The sequence below is a fragment of the Rousettus aegyptiacus genome, unplaced genomic scaffold, assembly GCF_014176215.1.
Source record: "Rousettus aegyptiacus isolate mRouAeg1 unplaced genomic scaffold, mRouAeg1.p scaffold_m13_p_2, whole genome shotgun sequence".
Classification (NCBI taxonomy): Eukaryota; Metazoa; Chordata; class Mammalia; order Chiroptera; family Pteropodidae; genus Rousettus; species Rousettus aegyptiacus.
The window spans coordinates 96,492,793-96,511,500 of NW_023416295.1; the positions used below are offsets into that span (position 1 = coordinate 96,492,793).

At 50.1% G+C, this 18,708-nt stretch overlaps 1 protein-coding gene across 5 annotated transcripts in view; it reads right to left on the bottom strand.

Annotated features, from left to right (window-relative positions):
- TSPAN11 (tetraspanin 11) overlaps positions 1-18,708 on the bottom strand; it is an 88,553-nt gene that overhangs the window by 26,970 nt on the left and 42,875 nt on the right. For all 5 annotated transcript variants that reach the window (XR_004955883.1, XR_004955884.1, XM_016130120.2 and 2 more), the window contains one exon: positions 7,107-7,298. Coding sequence is in view for 3 of the 5 variants with exons in the window: in XM_016130120.2 (XP_015985606.2) it covers positions 7,107-7,298 (192 nt within the window). In the remaining 2 variants the exon portion in view is untranslated. The remainder of the gene's footprint in view (positions 1-7,106; positions 7,299-18,708) is intronic.

Here is an 18,708-nt window from a genome sequence, read left to right on the forward strand (position 1 = left end):
CCACACACTCTAATCAGCTACATTAGTAATAAAGATGTCATTTGACTGCCATCTCTCTGTTTTCTGGGTCTTATTTTTCAATTGATTCTAAGCTCCCCTAAAACCTCGGTGCGATACATGATGAGATGGAGCAGGGCACTGAGCATCAGGGAAGCGTAGCTTCCCAAAGCTGGTACCAGGACCTGGCATTAGAGGAGTATTTCCAAACAGCTGTCCGGCCACCACACTTGTCCTGGTCCCACGAGGGCTAGGGGACCTGCAGCTCCAAGGGCTGTTTCCGCTGCCACCAGATGAGAATGAGGTGCGGATCAAATAGGAAGGAAGGTGGGTCCTGCCCACTCCTCCAGCCACGGCTCTCGGCGGGAACACAGCCACCTCCAGCTCCCTGCTGAAATGTACTAAGCAGAGTGGGCAAACGCAGTGATTCTTTAAGTGACCGACTTGCTTGCGCAGGCCCTTGCCTCCTGTCAGTTCCCTGAGAGTAGAGCTATAATACTGACCGCTCTTAACAATCTTGACGGTACCTATGTGGGGCCTCAAGAGGAGATTTTCCACCCAGATCAACTTCCTCAACTGCCAGCCCACTTCCAGGCCACCCTTGCTGGGTGTGTGCTTGTACAATGAGGTTCATTTTGACATCAACAGGAGTGACAAACATCACTGGGAAAGAAAAACATCTGCATGTACATATGGGCTTCCCGGTAACTGTTCAGATCATCTATTCTGAGGCTCCCTCTCTCAAGAGGCTCAGGTATCAGGGTACCGATCATTGTGCCTCATTAGGTGACAGGGACTGTAGTGCATCCCTTTCCAGTTATATGGTTAAACCCAGAATCTGCCAAAGAAAGGAAGCAAGAAGCTCGATGATGGAAAGGCAATGTGCAATCCCCAAATAAACTTTTGGATTGAGGATACAAACAGATGCTGCTTACCCACCATCCCCTGCCTTCCTGCAGCACACAGACACACAGAGACAGACACAGACACAGAGATAGACAGACAGACAGACAGACACACTCTCTCTCTCTCTCTCTCTCTCTCTCTCTCTGACCCTTCTGGATCTGCCCTCCTTTGACACTTGCTCAGGGCCCTAAATGAGGGCAAAAGAGACAGAGAACCCCCCTGTGGTGGTCAACCACCCACACATAACTCAGATGAACTTTTCTTCACTAGGCCCAAACCCTTTGGCACACTAACAGAGCTGATTTTTGCTGCACTGTCAGCACCCAGAAGCTTAATCTCCACTTTGGAGTGAATCGGGTGGCAGGTAGCCAGGTTGCCGACTCCCAATTCTCACCCCAGTGCTTCATTTTTCGGCAGAAATGCAAACCGTGGGTTCCAAGTCATGAGAAAGATGAGTGCACCCAGAACAGGGGGCACAAGGCCAGCCGGGGGCAGCAGAAAAGGCCCTGGACCAATCCTTAGGTGTTGACTGGGCTCTGCCAGGTCCTGGCTATGTGACTAGACAAGTCTCTTTCTCTCTATGGCTAGGGAGAGGGGTGGAGAGTTCATGTCAAGCCACCTGGCAGTCCCTCCTGCACAGCCCTGAACTAAGGGAGGCCAACGAGGAGTTGGATGATAGGGAAGATGTGCCAAGGTCTTGGAGGAAGAGGGGCTGCATTCCATCGGGCAGCTGTGTGGTTGTCCTGGCACAGGAACAGAGCTGATGTCAGCCCAGGCCTTGCCTGAATGACCTCAACAGGACCTGGCTAGGAGGGGCCAGGAACGGGCTGACTGTGTGGTTTCTTATGCAGCCATCTCAAGGCTGGCTCTTGGGGATATCCGTTTTCTGCTTCTAGAAGAGCCAGGAAATAGTCATCCTGTTTCCCTGGCCTCACTGCACCAATCCATGCAGGATGAGGACAGGCCCTCTTGTCCTGATGGAGAGGAGTTGGGGCTTCTCAAAGCACTGGATGTAGGAACTATTCCTTTGGAGGATGTTGACCCAAAGATCAAAGTGCCCCCGAAGATATGAGGCTATGACTACCCTGGCTGGGTGGCTTCTGGAGCACTGACAAAGTAATGTGAGAATGAGAAATGAGCCCTGGGAAGGACAGAGTCAAATCCCCTTGGCACCGGGACCCAGCTCCCTCCATCCTTCCTCTGGCACCAACTTCATCAGAGGAGGTGGCCTGGCCCAAGCTGTGGGGACCCTGGGAGTAACGGCCCTAGGAATAACTCCATTTATTTAGATTCCATCTTAAAGGAACTTGGTCACGGTGATGTGACCAGATGGTGGTGTCAATGGTAATTATAGCCATACTATTGGCTATAATTGTGGTGACTCTTCCCAAGACCTAAAATACTTCCTCATTATCCTCACACCTTGCCCCTATATAAGGACGGGGATACCAAGGTGGCCAGGAGCAGCTGAGTGACTTTCCTAAGGCCCCAGAGCACATTGGGCAAGCTACACTGCAACCTGCTTTTGAGCCCTAGCCCTTGATTCTAGACCTCATTGCCCTGGTTATGGGTGTATTGATGAAAGGGTTGCAGTTTGGGGTCCCCTCATTTTCCGAAATTGGTTCTAGAACTTCTTACTTTTTAATCCATCCAATAAATAAAAAAATGCTCCTGACAAAGACCCAGTTTAGCCTGAACCATCCATCATAATCTTTATCTGGCTTAAGATATGAAAGTTTCCAGAACCCATATTCAAAACTCTAAAAATATCCTTTTCTTTTGATCAGGGTGGCATCTGTTCTGGTCACTGGCCTTACTTGAGCTTAGATGGCCTGAATTATCTGGCTCTCTCATGCAGCCTTCGCTAAATAAGAAGAGCAGGTGTGAATAATTTAAACCCCATTCTCTTTCCCGCTTTGCAGATTTCCGACGCCGAGCTGATCATCGTTTTAGCACCAGACAAGATGTGCTATTCCTGTCCCTGACAAACATGTCCTTCTTGGGAAAGTGACTTTGAGGGGCTGCAGATGTGCTAAGAGGAAGGGCCCGGGCAGGAAAGACGTCGTGCCTGCATCAGCTGGACGGCCTTCTAGTTCTCCGGAACTTTTGATGCCAGGCCTCTCTCTCCCTCCCCCTGGCCCAAGTTGGATGCACACCATCCAGATGCCTAGTCTTTCATCTTTTCCTCGCCTCTTGGGAGACCACTTTGTATAGAGTTTATGGAGCTAGACTCCCTGCCTTTCTCCTCTGGAGTTTCCTCCAGCCTTTTGCTGATTAAAGATTTCAAAAGGAAGCGAAGACATGGATTGAAAAAAATGAGACCAGAAGGGAATCTCCAGGAAGCACAGAACACTTTTAAACCGCCTTAACCACACCACTTGCCTCTAAATGGGAGCCTGGTTTTTAAAAGTCCTACTTGTGTAGCACGAGAATGGTCTTACAGCCACCTTCTTGGTTTAAACAATGAAGTGCTCAATAATTCAGGGGCCGCTGGGCCAGGATGTGGATTACCCAGGATCTTCTGCTTCGCTGGTATACTCTCCTTGAGCCAGTTCTATCTTTGGTTCTTTCAGAGCAGGGCAGAGAAAAGCAAAGGAAGATTCTAGGCCTCAAGGTTTGCTGTTTGTTGGCCCCTTGTCCCTACACTCCTGGAATGATGGCTGCATGAATGTGTGGTGCACATTTTCCTGACCTCAGTTTTGAACTGGTGTCTTTCTGATGTGTTTGGTTAGTGATGTTGGGCCAAAGAATTCTTCAGTTCTGTGTGGGATGGAAGTGAATGCAGGCAGGGGGTAACGTGGTACTGAGAAGGAAGGCATTTCACCTCTAGCAGCCCCTGTGTCCCCAGCCCTGCCTCAAGGCTCAAGGGGATAAGAAGGCCAGGCTTCAGGCAAGCCGAAGGCCTTGGCCTTCTGGAAGTCTCCACTCTTCCCTGCACAGCCCTGAGCATAGGGCCTGGTCCTCTGGGAAGACCTCAGACCAAGTGCCTGTCAGGCTGACTGGGGAGGCTGGAGACACCTGTTCTCTTGATGGCTCAGCCTAGGTGGTGGGCCATGGCTTGCAAATGGGTCATGTAAGAAGGAACTGAGGAAGGGGAGGCTGTGATTGGTGGCTCAGAGAGCAGAGTGCTATCAGTTACAGGACCTCAGGCTTTCCTTCTGGTCTTTGAGACTAAGGGGAGGGTTCTTATTCGAATCTGTTCTCCCAAAAGCCAATAATACTGGGTATCTTCCATTAATACCTTGGGGACCTACATTTTTACTCACACAGTGTCCTTCAGCCTGGAAATCTTTGGATGGGGCGTTATACCCGATGACCCTCAAGTTCCCTTCTAAACTGGACATGCTCTGTCCAAGTGCTCTGTTATTTCTGCACTGTAAAGCAAGGAGCTTCTGGGGTTGTACCCCAACCCTCCTGCCCTGGGGTTCTGGCTGGGCCCCACGGGGAGCCCTCTCTTGTACCCATCTGGATCTCAGAGAGCAACTACTTCATGCTGATGTCCACGGACATGGAGAACAGCATGTCCCTCTGCACACACTATCCCATTCGGCCTCCTATCCCTCTGCCTGCAGTCATGCTGGCCTCTCCAGGTGACCCGGATTCTTGGAGGTGATTCTAACAGACTGGAATTCACAGTCCAGCTCCAGCACTTACGCGTTCCACATCTCTCAGGCCAGCTTTCTCATCTGTACAGTGGGGTGAATGCCCTTGGGAGGCAGCATGGCGTGGTGGGTCGGAGCACGGGCCTGGGGGCTAGACCGCATGCCACTCACTAGCAGCGCAGCCCTGGGCAAATCGCTCAACCTCTCTAGGCCCCAGCTACCTCACTGTAAAATGCACATGGTGAGAGTGAACACCTCATAGGGCTGGCTGAGAGTCATATGAGTTAACATGCACGAGTGTTTAAAACAGCGCTTGGTACAGAGAGTTCAAGATTATTGTGTCTTTGCAGGACTGTTGTTATAAGGATAGAGGGAGTGGCTCTCAATGAGTGGTGTCTGTCTGTGTTATAATTGTGCCCTGGGTGGAAAGCAGCAGGCTGCTTCCCGGTGCTGCAGGGGCCACTGGTCTTAGGGACTCCTTTAGAGCCAGGAGAGATGGCTCTGAGAGAGAAGGAAGGTTCCCGTGTGAGGGCCTCTGCCTTCCTTCTTGGGCTGTAGAGGTGAGCCTGTCCTCCTACAACGAGGTTACCTGGTAGAAGGAAGGGGTGGCTGGTAGGCAGAGCTGGGCAGTCTGCCTCTGTGGGCCAGAGGGCTCAGCCTGAAACCCAAGGCCCAGCTAAAGACCCCACCTGCGAAAGGACCAGGGCTGAGCAGGGCAAAGGTGGGGTCCCTGATAACGCAGGAAAAGGGTTCTGTCTCTGGGGCCAGGAGCAGCGGTCGCTGTGAGCCTCAGTCCCTATAAGGCCTCGAACCTTTCCTCTGCCATGCCACATGCTCAGTCACTCGGTCACGCCCCGTGTCTTCATCCAGCTGACACTGATCAGGTCGAGGATTCCAACAGGCTCGCAAGGACTCGTGCTAGGGCATGTGAGGAATGGCTGGTGGGGATGAGGCCGGCTCAGGGCACACCTGTCCCATTGCTGGAAACGCAGCTCATATCAATAACCATGCTCTGGTGGTTGGTGCCCTATGGGACTTTGCCCTGCCAGTGTGCCATCATCCACATGGCTGTATCCCTCAGAGCAAAATTTAAGGAACTTTTCTAGGCAGGGGAGAGCCATCCTGCTGAGCCTGTATGCAGGCACTTTTGTATCCAGAGCTAAAAAACTAGGTCACCGCTAGTGAGAGGCTGCAGGGTTTGGCCCCTTTGCCGCCTCCTGCTCCCTAGTTAGATGTTCAAGGGCTGAGGCTGTCAAGTCAGTGGAGGGCACAGGGGAGAGGGGTCAGGAGGGCATAGCCCTTCAGGGCTTCTTCCCACCACCTGACTCCTTCCCGCTCAACCCGATTTCTTGCCGAGACTTTGTTTGGTTTTGGCTCTGGCCCTTACTTGCTAAGTCCTTAGGTTTTGTAGCCTCCCCTGCCCACACTGGCCTTGGCCCTTAGGGGGAGATTAAATGGGGAGGGGGTGGCGGGGAGTTGGCCCAACAACAGGTGCATAGGAGTTAGGGGGTTGTTCTGGTGAGTCCTGAGCTGGACTCTGGCTTCTGCCCCCTGCCAGTCCACCCTGGCCTCCTCTCCCAACAGTCTGAGCCAGGTGAGGACAGCCAGCTTCCAAGGATGAAGTCTGTCAAGGAAACTGTGCAGTCCACACCACCACCCATGAGATATTCTGGCCTAAGCAAGCAAACCTGAGTCTGATTAAGCGTCTAGATCCAGCTACCAAGAGAACATGTTAATCTACACCACAGGGATATAATGGGAAAGCCAGACTGGAAAAAAACTACAGGACAGATGACTGACCTGGTTCCTTCAACAGATTGAAAGAGAGAGAGAGAGAGAGAGAGAGAGAGAGAGATTGATTGAGATTGATGGGGGAGCTTAGAGACTAACAGAGATCTAGGAGACAAATTGACCAATTTTAACACATGGACCTAATTTAGATTGTGATTCAAACAAACTCAAGAAAAAAAGAATAGTTTATGGGTCAACTGGAGATATTTGAAACTGCCTGGTTACTTCACAACATTAAGGAATGACTGTTCATTGTTCTTAGGTATGATAATGGTATGGTCATTATGTTTTCTAAAAAAGGACCATTAAGGTTTTGAGGCACACCCTGAAGTATTTACAGTTGGTGAGAGGCCTGGGATATCAGGGTAGGGGAGGTGCCGGGTATAGATGAAACAGGACTGGCTCTGAGAGGACAGTTGTTGAGTCTGAGTGATGGGATATGAAGCTTCATTATGACATTCTTTTCATTTTTCTATAGCTTTGAAAATCACCATGATAAAATCTGGAAGGAGAGGAGGAAGAAAAGAAGGAAGGAGGAGCAGCTGCCACTAGGACTGAGACTGCCCTCCTGGTTTAGATCCTAAGAACCGGGACACAATGGCAAACAGCTGCCCCAAGGGCAGCCGCCCTGCTTCTTAAGGCCTCAGATCCAGGCTGAGGCCCCTGTGGGTGGTGGGGTTCTCAGTGCGGGAGCCTGACTCAGGGCACCGGCTGGGCATTGAGGGGCTCTGGCCTGGCTTCCTGAGGCCCTGGGGAGGTTTCCCTTCTTCCAGCCACAGCGCCGGGCAGAGTGGGGCAGGCAGCACTCACCGTGGAGAGGCAGCTCCTGTCCTCCCGGATGATGGCACTGAAGCCCAGGAAGCCAGTCAGCATGACGAGGGCGCCTGCGAAGATGAGGATGTAGGCGGAGGCGGCGAAGGTGCTGGAGGCCAGGACACTGAGGTAGCCGCTCTTCTCCACCAGGGTCCAGACGCCCACGGCCAGGACAGCGGCCCCGCCCACCTGTAGGAAGCGCCAAATCAGAGCAGGCGGCCACCGGGGTGCCACAGCTGCCATTTAATGAGTGCCCACTATTCCCGGGCACTTTTTATGTGTTATCTCCTTTAATCCTTCAAAGAACCTGTGAGCACAGTGTGGATCCCCAATTTATAGATGAAGAAACAGAGGTTTGAAGAAGCTGGGTGACCTGTCTGTCCACAGGCACACACCTGAGTGGCAGGGACAGATTCTGAACTTAGGTGTGACTCCCAACTCTGTGCTTCTCACCACAATAGCTGTGCGTCCCTGTCCCGTGAGGCGACTGTGGGATGAGCACTGTGTGTGAGCCCCTTCTCCTCCCCCATCCCTGGCCACACTGTGCTCCTTGGCTCTTGTCCACGTTCCCTGGTGGGCGCTTTCACCCACCACCCTGTTTTATCTCTATATTTGCCCTTGGGGAGACTGCGCCCGGGCTTCTCATCTGTTTTACAGATGAAGAAATGGAGGAAAGAGGAATTGCCTGAGGACCTACCTCTGGCTAGGGGTATTTACAGGAGGAGGGCCAGGACAGGAACTCTGGGACCATGAGAAGACTGAGCAGGAGAGATTTATTTTTTGCTAAATGTCTGATTCCCCTTCAGCCCTGAGAAGGTTGGCAGGGACAGGACACGGCTGACTGGCACGTCAGGGGGGTGCCTCCTCAGGAAGGGTACCTGGACATAGAGCCGGGGTGGCTCCTTGCATGGTTCTGCAGTGAGACCAAATAACCCTTTCTGTGACTGTTCAGCGGAAGGGTGGGTACATGTGATCTCGAAGTGCCAGATGGGGAATATTAGGGTGTCTGTCCAGGTTTTGGGTGGGGGGCAGGAGCCCTGGGATCGCTAACCACTTCTGCCATCTGTTCACAGGAAAGTAGACTTCTGTCTTGTCCCCAGTTTCCTTGCCCCATTTAAGGATGAGTTCTTTTCCTCAGAAGGGAGAAGAATGCTCCCTCAAGGGGTCCTGAATGTGGCCAAAGCAAGAAGCCCCATTAGGCTCGGTCCATGTGTGCTGGTCCCTGCAAAGTGTCCCCATTGGCCCCAGAATGACTCTCTGCATGACCTACCTTGTCATCTCACAATTCTCTGCTCTCAGCAGTCACAGGCCAAGCACATGAAAGATGGTTCTTAGCAATTAATAAGCACTAAGCACCTAATTACTCGATTCAACATTTTCTTTTCTGAACTTTGCAATACTTCTGTGAGCACAGGGCCGTGGGGAGGGCACATATTATCTCTGTTTTGCAGATGAAGACATTGAGGCTCAGAGAGAATAAGAATATGTTCAAGATGACACACTGGGAAGTTTCAGAACTGAGATACAAACCTAGGACTCCTGAGGGCTGGTCCAGGACTGTGTCCTGGGATCCTACAGATTGGGCTGGGCCTGCTCCACTACTCATCTCTGCTTTTTAAATAATCCGCTCTCTCTGAAGTGCCATTTTATTTTTCTTAGCACGCTCGGCAGGTAAGAGAACCAGGCAGAAGAACATCACACAGCTGTGCCACTCTGAATGGAACGGGTGAGGCTAATGTGTGACATTTCTTCAATTCTCTGGTGAACATTTTTTCCTCAATGTTAACATCTATAAAATTGACATGTATCTTATGATTAATGGCATCTTACAATTATACTTGGCAGCACTTTTCTTAGTGGTACAGAAAACAATGGTGCATCTTACAATTGATGGTTTCTTAGCTTCAATGAAATCCCTGGACTATAACTGGTTCTTAAATTCTTTGTATGTATATGCCCCACATGACGTCCGGGACCAGTGAGGATATTCCCAAGTCTGGGTCCATGGAATTTTGTCAAGTGAGAGCTTCCAGCAAAACATCCTGCACATATTCTTTCTGCCCTCTACAGCATGCCCAGAAGACTTGGGCGAGGGTCCCAAGTTTGCGTAACTAGCTGTGTGACCTACAGACAGTCCCTTAACCTCTCTGGCCTACGTTTCTTCCTCTCTCAAATAAGGGGGTTGTATAAGATCAGTGGTTTCCAACCTGTAATCACCAAGGACCCCTGTGATCACACAAGAATCTTATGTTTTGAAGGTTTTCGCCTACTAAAACAGTGCATTAATAATTTATTTATCATTTTTTATTAATCAAAGGCACAGGGTAGTGTCAGGATGAGATCCTGAACAGCACAAAATAGTTAATGTGACCACACGGAGTTGATCTAATTTTTAATGGCCGTAGTCTATAGAAATCTGCACATTATCCATTATCCATTAGGCTTGCCAACCCCAGAGGTGAGCATTGAATCTGGGCCACCAAAAGGGGCCTGTTTGGACTGGACTGGGGATGGTTAATCTGTTGGGGGACACGGAACCGACTGAGAATGGCCATCCACATGAAAGAATGCATTCAGGATCCGGGGCTGGAGCCTGATCTTGTGCCATGCAGTCAGCCCTCCTCCACCTCGTTACCCCTCTGAGGCGGTGTTTCTCAGCCTGGCTGCACAATCGCCTGGGGAGCTCTGAAAAACCCAGCCACACCCCAAGCCGGTTAGAATCTCTGGGAGTAGGACCCAGGCAAGAATATTTTAAGTTCCCAGCTCTTTCCAGTTGAGAACCACTGCACAGATGCCTTATTTAATATAGCATCAAAGAGTCTTGCCCTTCTCCCCCAGTAGGTGGTGCTGTGCTGAATCTCACAGACCATACTGCTTCATGGAAGCTGTGGGCCCCTTCCCCTGCGGGCAGCTGCTGGCAGCACTCTTGACATTTGTTCAGGATTTGAACTCCATCCTGTTCCCTGTCTGTGTTAGGGAGTTTGTTTTGGTAGGAGCTTTGGGGTAGAAGGTGAGACAATGAGGAACGGAATTTTCAGTCCAAAGGAATGAAAATCAGATTATGCAAGAAATAATAATAATAAAAAAAGTGGCTCTCCAGGAAGGAATGGGGATTTCTTAGTAATGCAGCCCCAGGACAGGAGCAGTGCTGGTCCCACAAGGGGCAGGCTGTTCTCTTCCAGATCACTTGCCAGTCACAGAAATGGCTGGATGTCTGCAAACAGGCAGAGCATGTGGGTCAGTAGGGTCCTTGGCCACAGAGAAAGGTCTGGGAGGGATCTGGAGGATGCACTACGCTGACTAAGGTCTAGAAAATGCACCTGTTCTGATGTCCAGAAAAACTCAGGAGACCTCTCCCCTCCCCTGGGTTATCATATTGGTGGAGAAGTTAGCATTTGCAGGGGACACTGAGTGGGATTTGCCATCAGGAGCAAGAGGGGTTCAAGTCCCTCAGAGAGTCTACTGCTTGGGACCTGGTCAACCTTTAGAAAAGAGTCTTTCCTCTGAACAGGACAAGTAAGAGCTGCTAACTGTCGTTAGAGGGTATCTGAGGACAGAAGTCAGCAGGCCGGGTTCCAGCCCTGGCTGTGCCCCTCACTAACCATGTAACTGTGTGCCAGACACTTCACCTCGCTAAGTCTCAGTTTCTTCATCTGTAAAATGGTGGTGCTGAACAAGCTGATCTCTGAAGTCCCTTTCGCATGGGTAAAACATCCCCATTACTACCAGGGGGACAGCCTTTTGCCAAGATACTCCAGCAAGATGCTTCTGGACCAGTGGCTCATGGTTTTTACTCAAGCCACGTGAAAGCCAAGGTCAGCAGGAAGAGCAGTGGCAGGGGAGCTGAGAGGAAGGCTGAGTGAGGGGGGCGGGTGGGGGGAGAGATCTGACCCTAAAAGCGATTTCAACAGCTGTTTGCATAGAGGTGATACAACAGTATTTAGCTCTTTACGAAAACTGGGTTGGTTTTCTGTGGAATATTAACCACATTTTTCAAAACCATAGCCTGCAGCTGATTCGCCAGAAAACCCTGCAGAGGGTGAAGCCGGCCTTCTTACCAACAAGGACACAGGCAGGCCAGGAAGGGCAGGGCTGGTCACCCATGCCGTACAATTTTAGCAACTTCCCATTATAGAAGAGAAACATTGCCAAAAAGCTGCTCGTGTCATTATGGGGAGAAACATTAGTCTGAGCAGTCTCACGTGCCTGGGTCCTGGCAAACATCGGGCAGCAGACTGGAAGGAAAGCAGGCAGAAAGTATAAAGTAATTGCAGGATTTGTTGTTGTTGTTGTTGTTGTTGTTGTTGTTGTTGTTGCTGCTGCTGCTGTTGTTAAAGTTACTGAAGTGTTTCTGTGCTTGGATCTGGGAAGGACTGGTGGGGTAGAGCAGAGACCAGGGCTGTGGGGGTCCCAATAAGGGAGGATCCCCGCCTCCCCGCAGGAGTTCTCTGCCTTCAGTGACAGGGGAGCCAGCCCATGGCACAGGGAGGCACAGGGTGGCAGTGAGGCTCACTTATGTAAGTGTTTGCTGGGCACCTTCTAGATGCCAAGCTTCATGCTGGGCTGCAAGGGTTTCTGGGCTGGATGTGTGCCAACCCATTTAGAACCACACTTGTCCCACGCTCTCCCCTGGTCAGTCTCACCAGCAGCACCACTGCCCACCTAGACCAGAACCCCCAGGGTCCCTATGGACTCCCTCCTCTCCATTTAGGGACAGTCAAGTGCCAGTCTTCATCTGTTTTCATACCCACCCAACTCCATCACACCACACCATGCACTGCCCCCGTCTAGCTCACCCCACCCCCACTCCCTATATGCCTCCTGCCCTCAGCTCAACCCAGAGGCCAGCTTGTCGTGCTCCAAGTGCTGAAGCACCTGGCATTCCCACTGAAATATTGCTACCAGCTTCTCAGTGCCCAGGGCATTAAACCCAAACCCGGCACAGCCCCGAGGCTTTTCTATATTTGACCTTAGCCTGATTTTTGGCTCCATCTCCTGCTACTTCCCTTCCTGCATACATGGGCTTTAGTCACTATGATTTAAGTGGTTGCTTTTCCTGAAAACATTGCAGGTTCCCAGTAACTATGGTACTCAAGTAGAATGATGAAAAGGCCAACTGCCAGTGTCTGAATCTCAGCTCCCCTATCAATCAGGTGAATTTGGACAAGTCACACAGCTTCTTTGAGCCTCAGCTCTCTTGCGTCTCCTTGCTCACCCACCGTTCTCACATTGTTCTCTTTGCCCTTCCTCTTCTGGCTTTCCTGGGCCAGGGGGCTCTTCAGTCTCCTGCACTTTGGCAGAGCTCTCAGCACGAAGTGGGAGCCACACCCTGCTTCACTCAGAATCCTCAGCACAGTCAGGCGCCAGCACAGCGCGGGTGGACTTGGTGGACAGGACTTGTGTGGGGAACCAGGGAAGTATGCTACGTGCTGCCCTTGCTGCTTCTATAGGCTGAGTTCCTGGGGCAACATTATTAATTCTCTTCCCTGCTTCCTGGCAATTTTTAATTTCGAGGAGAGTCTGAGTCCGAGAGGAACGAACTTCTCTCCAGGTTACTAGGAAGCCCCCGGTATGGCCTGGGGTACCACCCAGGGGCTCTAATGCCAGCCTAAGGCTTCACTATCCTTTTTCTTTCAACCAGCATCCACCGTACACCTCCTCTGACCAGGCACAGTGCCAGTAGTGGGGCCCAAGCCTGACACTGTCCCTGCCCCATGCTGCTTGCAGGTGACTGGGTGGGAAGACCTTGGTGAATCAGAAGGTGATTCCCTTTGTGAAGGAGAGGTGGGGACTCAGGGAGAGGCCTGGAGACAGTGCCTGAGCAAGGCTCAGTCCCCTAGGTCTGGCTGGGTTGCTTCTAAAGAATGGTTCCCTGTTCCCAAATTCAGAATCAGCTGATCCCAGAGCTACAGCCCCCATGGTGCATGTTGAGTTCTCTGCTCGAAGGTGGGGGCAGGGAGTAGGGAGAGACCACACTTTACCACCTCCCCCTCCAGTTTCCTACCTGGGGGCATACGTGAATGTGTGTCAGGGACTGCTGGCCACCATATTACTGAGCAACACCTGCCAGCACTGGACAAGCATTACTCCCAGCTCACCCCATGCTCCTGTGGCCTTGGAGCCAGTTCTGTTTGAGCTGAATCTTCAAGGATAATCTTGTAGTTAGTGCTAAAGGCCACTTTCCACTGCAAGGCATTCTTTTCTTGGCTCTTTGGCTTTAAAGAGCCACTGATAAAACAAATAAGAGCACTATTTCCCTCCTCTCTCCTCCAAACCCACCTACCTTTATAGCAAGAGCAGATCTCTTGGGACTTACTGAGCTGGGAGGTAGCCAAAGATCACCTGTTCCTCTTTCAGATCCAGCTCAGAACCTGGAGGAAACCTGCCTTGTGCTGTTGCTGCCCCCACTCCCAGCAAATCATTCTGTCCTTCCTAATAGCTCTATGCCTTATATAGGTTTCTATGGTTACACTCATCATGGCATATTTGTTGTATTTGCTACTGTGTTCTCCCCTTTTAGCCTCTTGATTTTATCTCATTCATCTTAGCATTCCCAGCGGAGTGTTACATGTGGTAGACACCCAGTAATTCCCTGTAGAAGGAGGAAAGAGAGATGCAAAGAAGGAAGGAAGGAAGGAAGGAAGGAAGGAAGGAAGGAAGGAAGGAAGGAAGGAAGGAAGGAAAAAAAGAAGGAGGGAAGAACAGTGAAAAGAATCATATCTAATCCCTTTTATATTCTGGACGGAGAAACTGAGGCCCAGAGAAAACTGGCTACTCCACGGTCCCATTACAAGCCAGAGGAAGAGTGAGGACTAGAACTCAGAACTCTAATTTCAGTTTAGTGCCTGTTTTACCAGCAGGGCTGCTGACTCACACAAAGCTCCTTTGCCTATGAAGCAAGCCACCTGACATGTGGGCCACAGCCAGGCCTGGAGTACCTGAGTATAGGGGGAGCAGTTTATAACTGTCCCCACAAGCTTCGTCCTTGACTGATCTCATCTGCAATGGCCCTGTGTAGACTGAATGAGTGTCCTCAAGCATGAGCTGTCTCCCAGCAGATCCTGACAGCACAGAGGCGGAGATACCCCAAATACCACAGAGGTCCTGTGACTTCAGCACCTTAAGAAGAGATCAACAGAAACACCAACCCCAGAGCCCTTGCCTGTTCTTTCTCAGACAGGCGGAGGCCGTGTTCCATGGGAAGATGATGAAACAAGTGAAGGGCTTTCTACCCTGGGTAGGCTCTTCCCTACCAGTGTCCCCTGGGAGTCCTGGAGGGATGCATGGATGCTCTGCACCTCCTTCACTGCCCTGGCCTGTCCTCCACCTCTGCCTCCTGTTTTGGTCCATGTCGCACTTATACAGTCCCAGTTCCTGGAGGCTGAGCCCTACTGGCCCCCAAAGGAAGCACTAATGCCGCAGCCAATGCCCCAGGCAGGATGGAGCTTCAGGAGCAGAGGATTTGATCCAGGCAAGGGAGCCACTGCTTTCCCAGTTCTCCCACAGCCTGGCACAGCTCCTGGGAGGTTGGAGAAGTTTTGATTATTAACATAGCCAAGCAGCTAATTAAAATAATAAATTACAGAACAACATTGCCGGGTTGATGGGAGCTGTAGAGAGCAGTGTAGGAAATGGGAGGAGGAAGAAAAGCATGTTCTAGGTGGCCTCGTAGGAAAGCCTGGGTCACATTTTCTTTCTAGGGTCACCAGGAGGCATGAGAATGGTGGTATTTTTGGTTTCTGACCCAGAGCTACATTCCAGGGAGCTCTGCTCAGTGAAATAGTCACAATCGACACTGGGTAAATTGAAATGCAAAGTGGGGTGGGAGTCAGGGATAGGGTGATGATGAAGGGTGCGGGTCAGACCTAGGGTAGGGGTCCATAAGTAGGTTGGAGCTAAGGTACTGGATGTGGGTGTCTGTCATGACACTGATTAAGTCTTGCTTATATTCTTCATACTCGGCAGGTCTGAACACCACTATCAGAATATCTTAACCCAAGTTCAACCTTGAACCTTGGGGACACTTTGGATTCCAAGGAAGCATCAGAGCAGTGGGGCTAAGGCTGTGATTATGAGTCAGTGGTCTACAGAGATAGGAAGAACATCAGACTTTGAGTCAAAAATCCAGAATTGACATAGAACGTTGCCAATCATTCAAACCTTAGTTTTAGCATCTACAAAATGGGAATGAAGATGATTACAGAGTGGTTGTGAGAATCTATTTTGAGTGTTAAATGATTTATAAGCCTCAAATTATGCTATAATGACAGCTGGTGGATTTAAACTTGGTTTAAAGTCTCACCAAGACCACCTGGCTTGGTATATATATCATCACTGGCACCTGAGTCCTGCCCATGTTGGGGAGGAGGTGACAGCTGCCTGCATCATACTCCCGCCCTGGGATTTTCAAACTTCGCATCCCATCAGGGCTGTGAAGTAAATGCAGTGGGTTGTAACCCACACGAAAAAACGAAAAGCAAAACAAACACCACAAAATAGAAAATATCAGAGTGCATCGCACACAGTAAGGGTAAACTTAGTTTGTGAACAATGATTCATGTACGATTTTTCTTATGCCTCCATATATTTCTCATATGGGTTATGATCCCTAGAGTCTTCAGGCCAGTGCTACAGAGAAAGCTGTAGAGATAAGGCATGCCCCTTAGTCTAATCATAATAGATAGCTAAGTACCACATATGTGCCAGAAACTGTGCTAAATGTTTTAAAAAATATTAATCTTTAATTCTACAGAAGTTAACATTCCTATTAAACGTATGGAAAAAAATGAGGCTCAGTGAGATTATGTGATTTGCCTAATGTTTTAGTTTGCTCAGGTTGCCATAATAAAATACCAGAGCTGAGTGGCTTAAACAACAGAAATTTATTTCTAATTCTCACAGTTCTGGAGAATGGAAGTCCTAAGATAAGGTGCTGGCCGATTTGGTTTTGTTGAGGGCCTTGGTGGCTGTCTGCTCACTGTGTCCTTACATGGCCTTTCCTCTGTGCATGCTTATATAGAGAAATCTCTCTCTTCTTCTACTTGTAAGGCCACCAATCCATAAAGACCTCACCCTAATGACCACATTTAACTTTAATTACCTCCTAAAGCCCCATCTCCAAATAGTCACATTGGAGGTTAGGATTTGAACGTATGAATTCTGAGGAGTCAAAATTCAGTCCATATCACCTAATGGCCATAGGAAATAAATACTGGAGTCTAAACTTGAACCCAAACTGGAGCTCCAGTCCTACCAGCATTCTCTGCTACCTCACTAATCCATAAATGCCCCCCAAAGACACTGTGAGAAAGTGTAGGACTTAGAGCTAGAGGCAACAGAGCCTGGCAGCCAAGCACACAGGCTTAGGGGTCAGAGAGAGCTGAGATCCAGCTCTGGGACTCTGAGCAAATTGCTTTCACTCTGTAAAAACCGGGGCTCTAATAGAGCTGTTCACAGCTTTGGGGTGCTGGGAGGATTAAATGAGATGATGCAAGAGGAAGGCCAAGCACAGGGGAAGCCTCCAACTATAATCTCCATGAAAGCTGGTAACTTTGTTCACTCGTATTCCAAATACCTAGAACAGTGCTTGGCACTTAGTACGTGCTTAATAAACACTGTGGAGTGGATTTGTAATTTGCCATTATTAGTGACCAGAATACCAGGTTTGTCAATGGAAGCTTTGCTTATCGCCACTGTAATACCCTGGGCAAGATTCTGACCTGAATGAGCCTGTTCCCCATCTGTACAATAAGGATAATAGTGATAGTGACCACCAGAGTTGATGTGAGGGTCAGATGAGAGAGTCTGAGGAAGGCAGTGCCTCCCAAAAGCTGGGCATCATAACTACAGTAAGGAAGACGTGGGCTTCCTAGCCTCTCTGTGCTGGATTTGCATAGCGTGTGGCAAGGTGCTATACCATGAAGGAACACTATTCTGGGGGAGAAAGGAAGTTGGAGGGTTCATCCCAATCATACGAGCCAGGGCAACTCGCCTCTGCTGCCTAGGCTTGCTTACCGTGTCTGTGCGGTGCCAGTGGTGGGAGGGGTAGTAAACAGCAGATGGGCACCGTTTGAGGGCTCTCTCTGTGGCCCAGCCCTGCTTTGCAATTCTATGAGGAAGGAGGAAGGGTAGGAACCACATGGGTCTGTGGCAGTGCCCACCAGTGTAGACACTGACACTGCTGCTTGTCTAATAAAAGGGGCTCAGTAGGGAGGACCAACAGCTGGACTCCTGAGAAGGGAGGGAACCTTCTTTGGGAGGGATGAGGGGGTCCTCGTTGACAAGACCCATCCCTGGGGAGTTATGTTAAGTTCCCAGGGACTTGATGCGCTGTGTGACATGATGCTCTGCTGTGGGAGATATGGGGCCACAGTGTGCCCACATCTACTGCTGAGGAATTAACAGCCTGGACTGGAGACCAAGAGTTGGACCTTCAGAAACTGCCCATTCCCTAGAAGGAGAATGAGGCTTGGCTGAATGCAGCCCTGGGAAGCTGGTCCACATCCAGCCAGGCCTCAGACAGGGAGATCTAGATGGCAGAAGCTCCTCTCACTGGTAGCTGCTCTGGTAACATGCTTGCTGCCCATCTGCCTGCATTGCCACCCACACATCCTTCTTCTCACCACTCCCAAAGGAATGCAAACACCCAACAGACAGGCTCCAAGTCCACTCGGGCTGGAAGCGACTCTGAGGGTGGTCACCATGTCTACTGTTTTCTCTGTCCTTTGGGGATCCTGGCACAGGCAGGCAGGGCCCATTTACCCATCCACAGATATTTTGGCTGAGCATCTCTGATGAGGAATTTTCATTTACAAGGCTAACCAGCTCTGTTCTTCTGTAAATATGCTTGCTGCCTGGGGCCGCACTTGAAATTGACAAAAGACTCACTTTCCCTTTTGCTTGATCTCTCTAAGCAACAAATATAACTGTTTGGACCCCTAGCAACTCCCTAATGGCAATGTAACTACCTATAACCATAGCAACTCCTGCCACTTTGTAATGGTCTGAGGACAAATTAACCAATCAGCCTGTGCCAAAAAGGCTCTATATAAGGAATGTTTCAATTTAGCTCTGGGCCCAGATCTTCAGAGTGCTAGCTCCTCTGGGACTGCCAGCATAATAAACCTGAGTTCTCCAACTCTCTGAGTGCTGCTTGGTTTCTTGCCGGTCTGATTTTGGATCTTTTGTGCAGCACCTCAGAACAGACCTCAGGTTCTTCCAACTCCCCTCTTTCATACCCAGTGAGTGTCCACCTCTTCGATCTCCACCCTGCCACTCTCCTCAGAGTGCCCTCACCACAGCCACTAATGAACTGTGTGGCCAAACCCAATAGCCACTTTCAAGGCCTTAAAATGCTTGAAATGTCTGTACTTAACCTTTAACACAGTTGACTGCTCCTTGATCTCCAGCTTCTATGATACTGTTTCTCCTGGTTTTCTTCTCACCACTCAGACTACTCCTCCTCCAATTCCCCTAGGGTGAAGGTACAACTTCCTGGAGCTCTCCTGGTTTTAGCACTAAAAGTTCCACAGCTGGGAGCTCCTTCGGTTCAGGGCAAATGCAGATCATTACTGACTTAAGACTCACCCTGCCCAGTTGG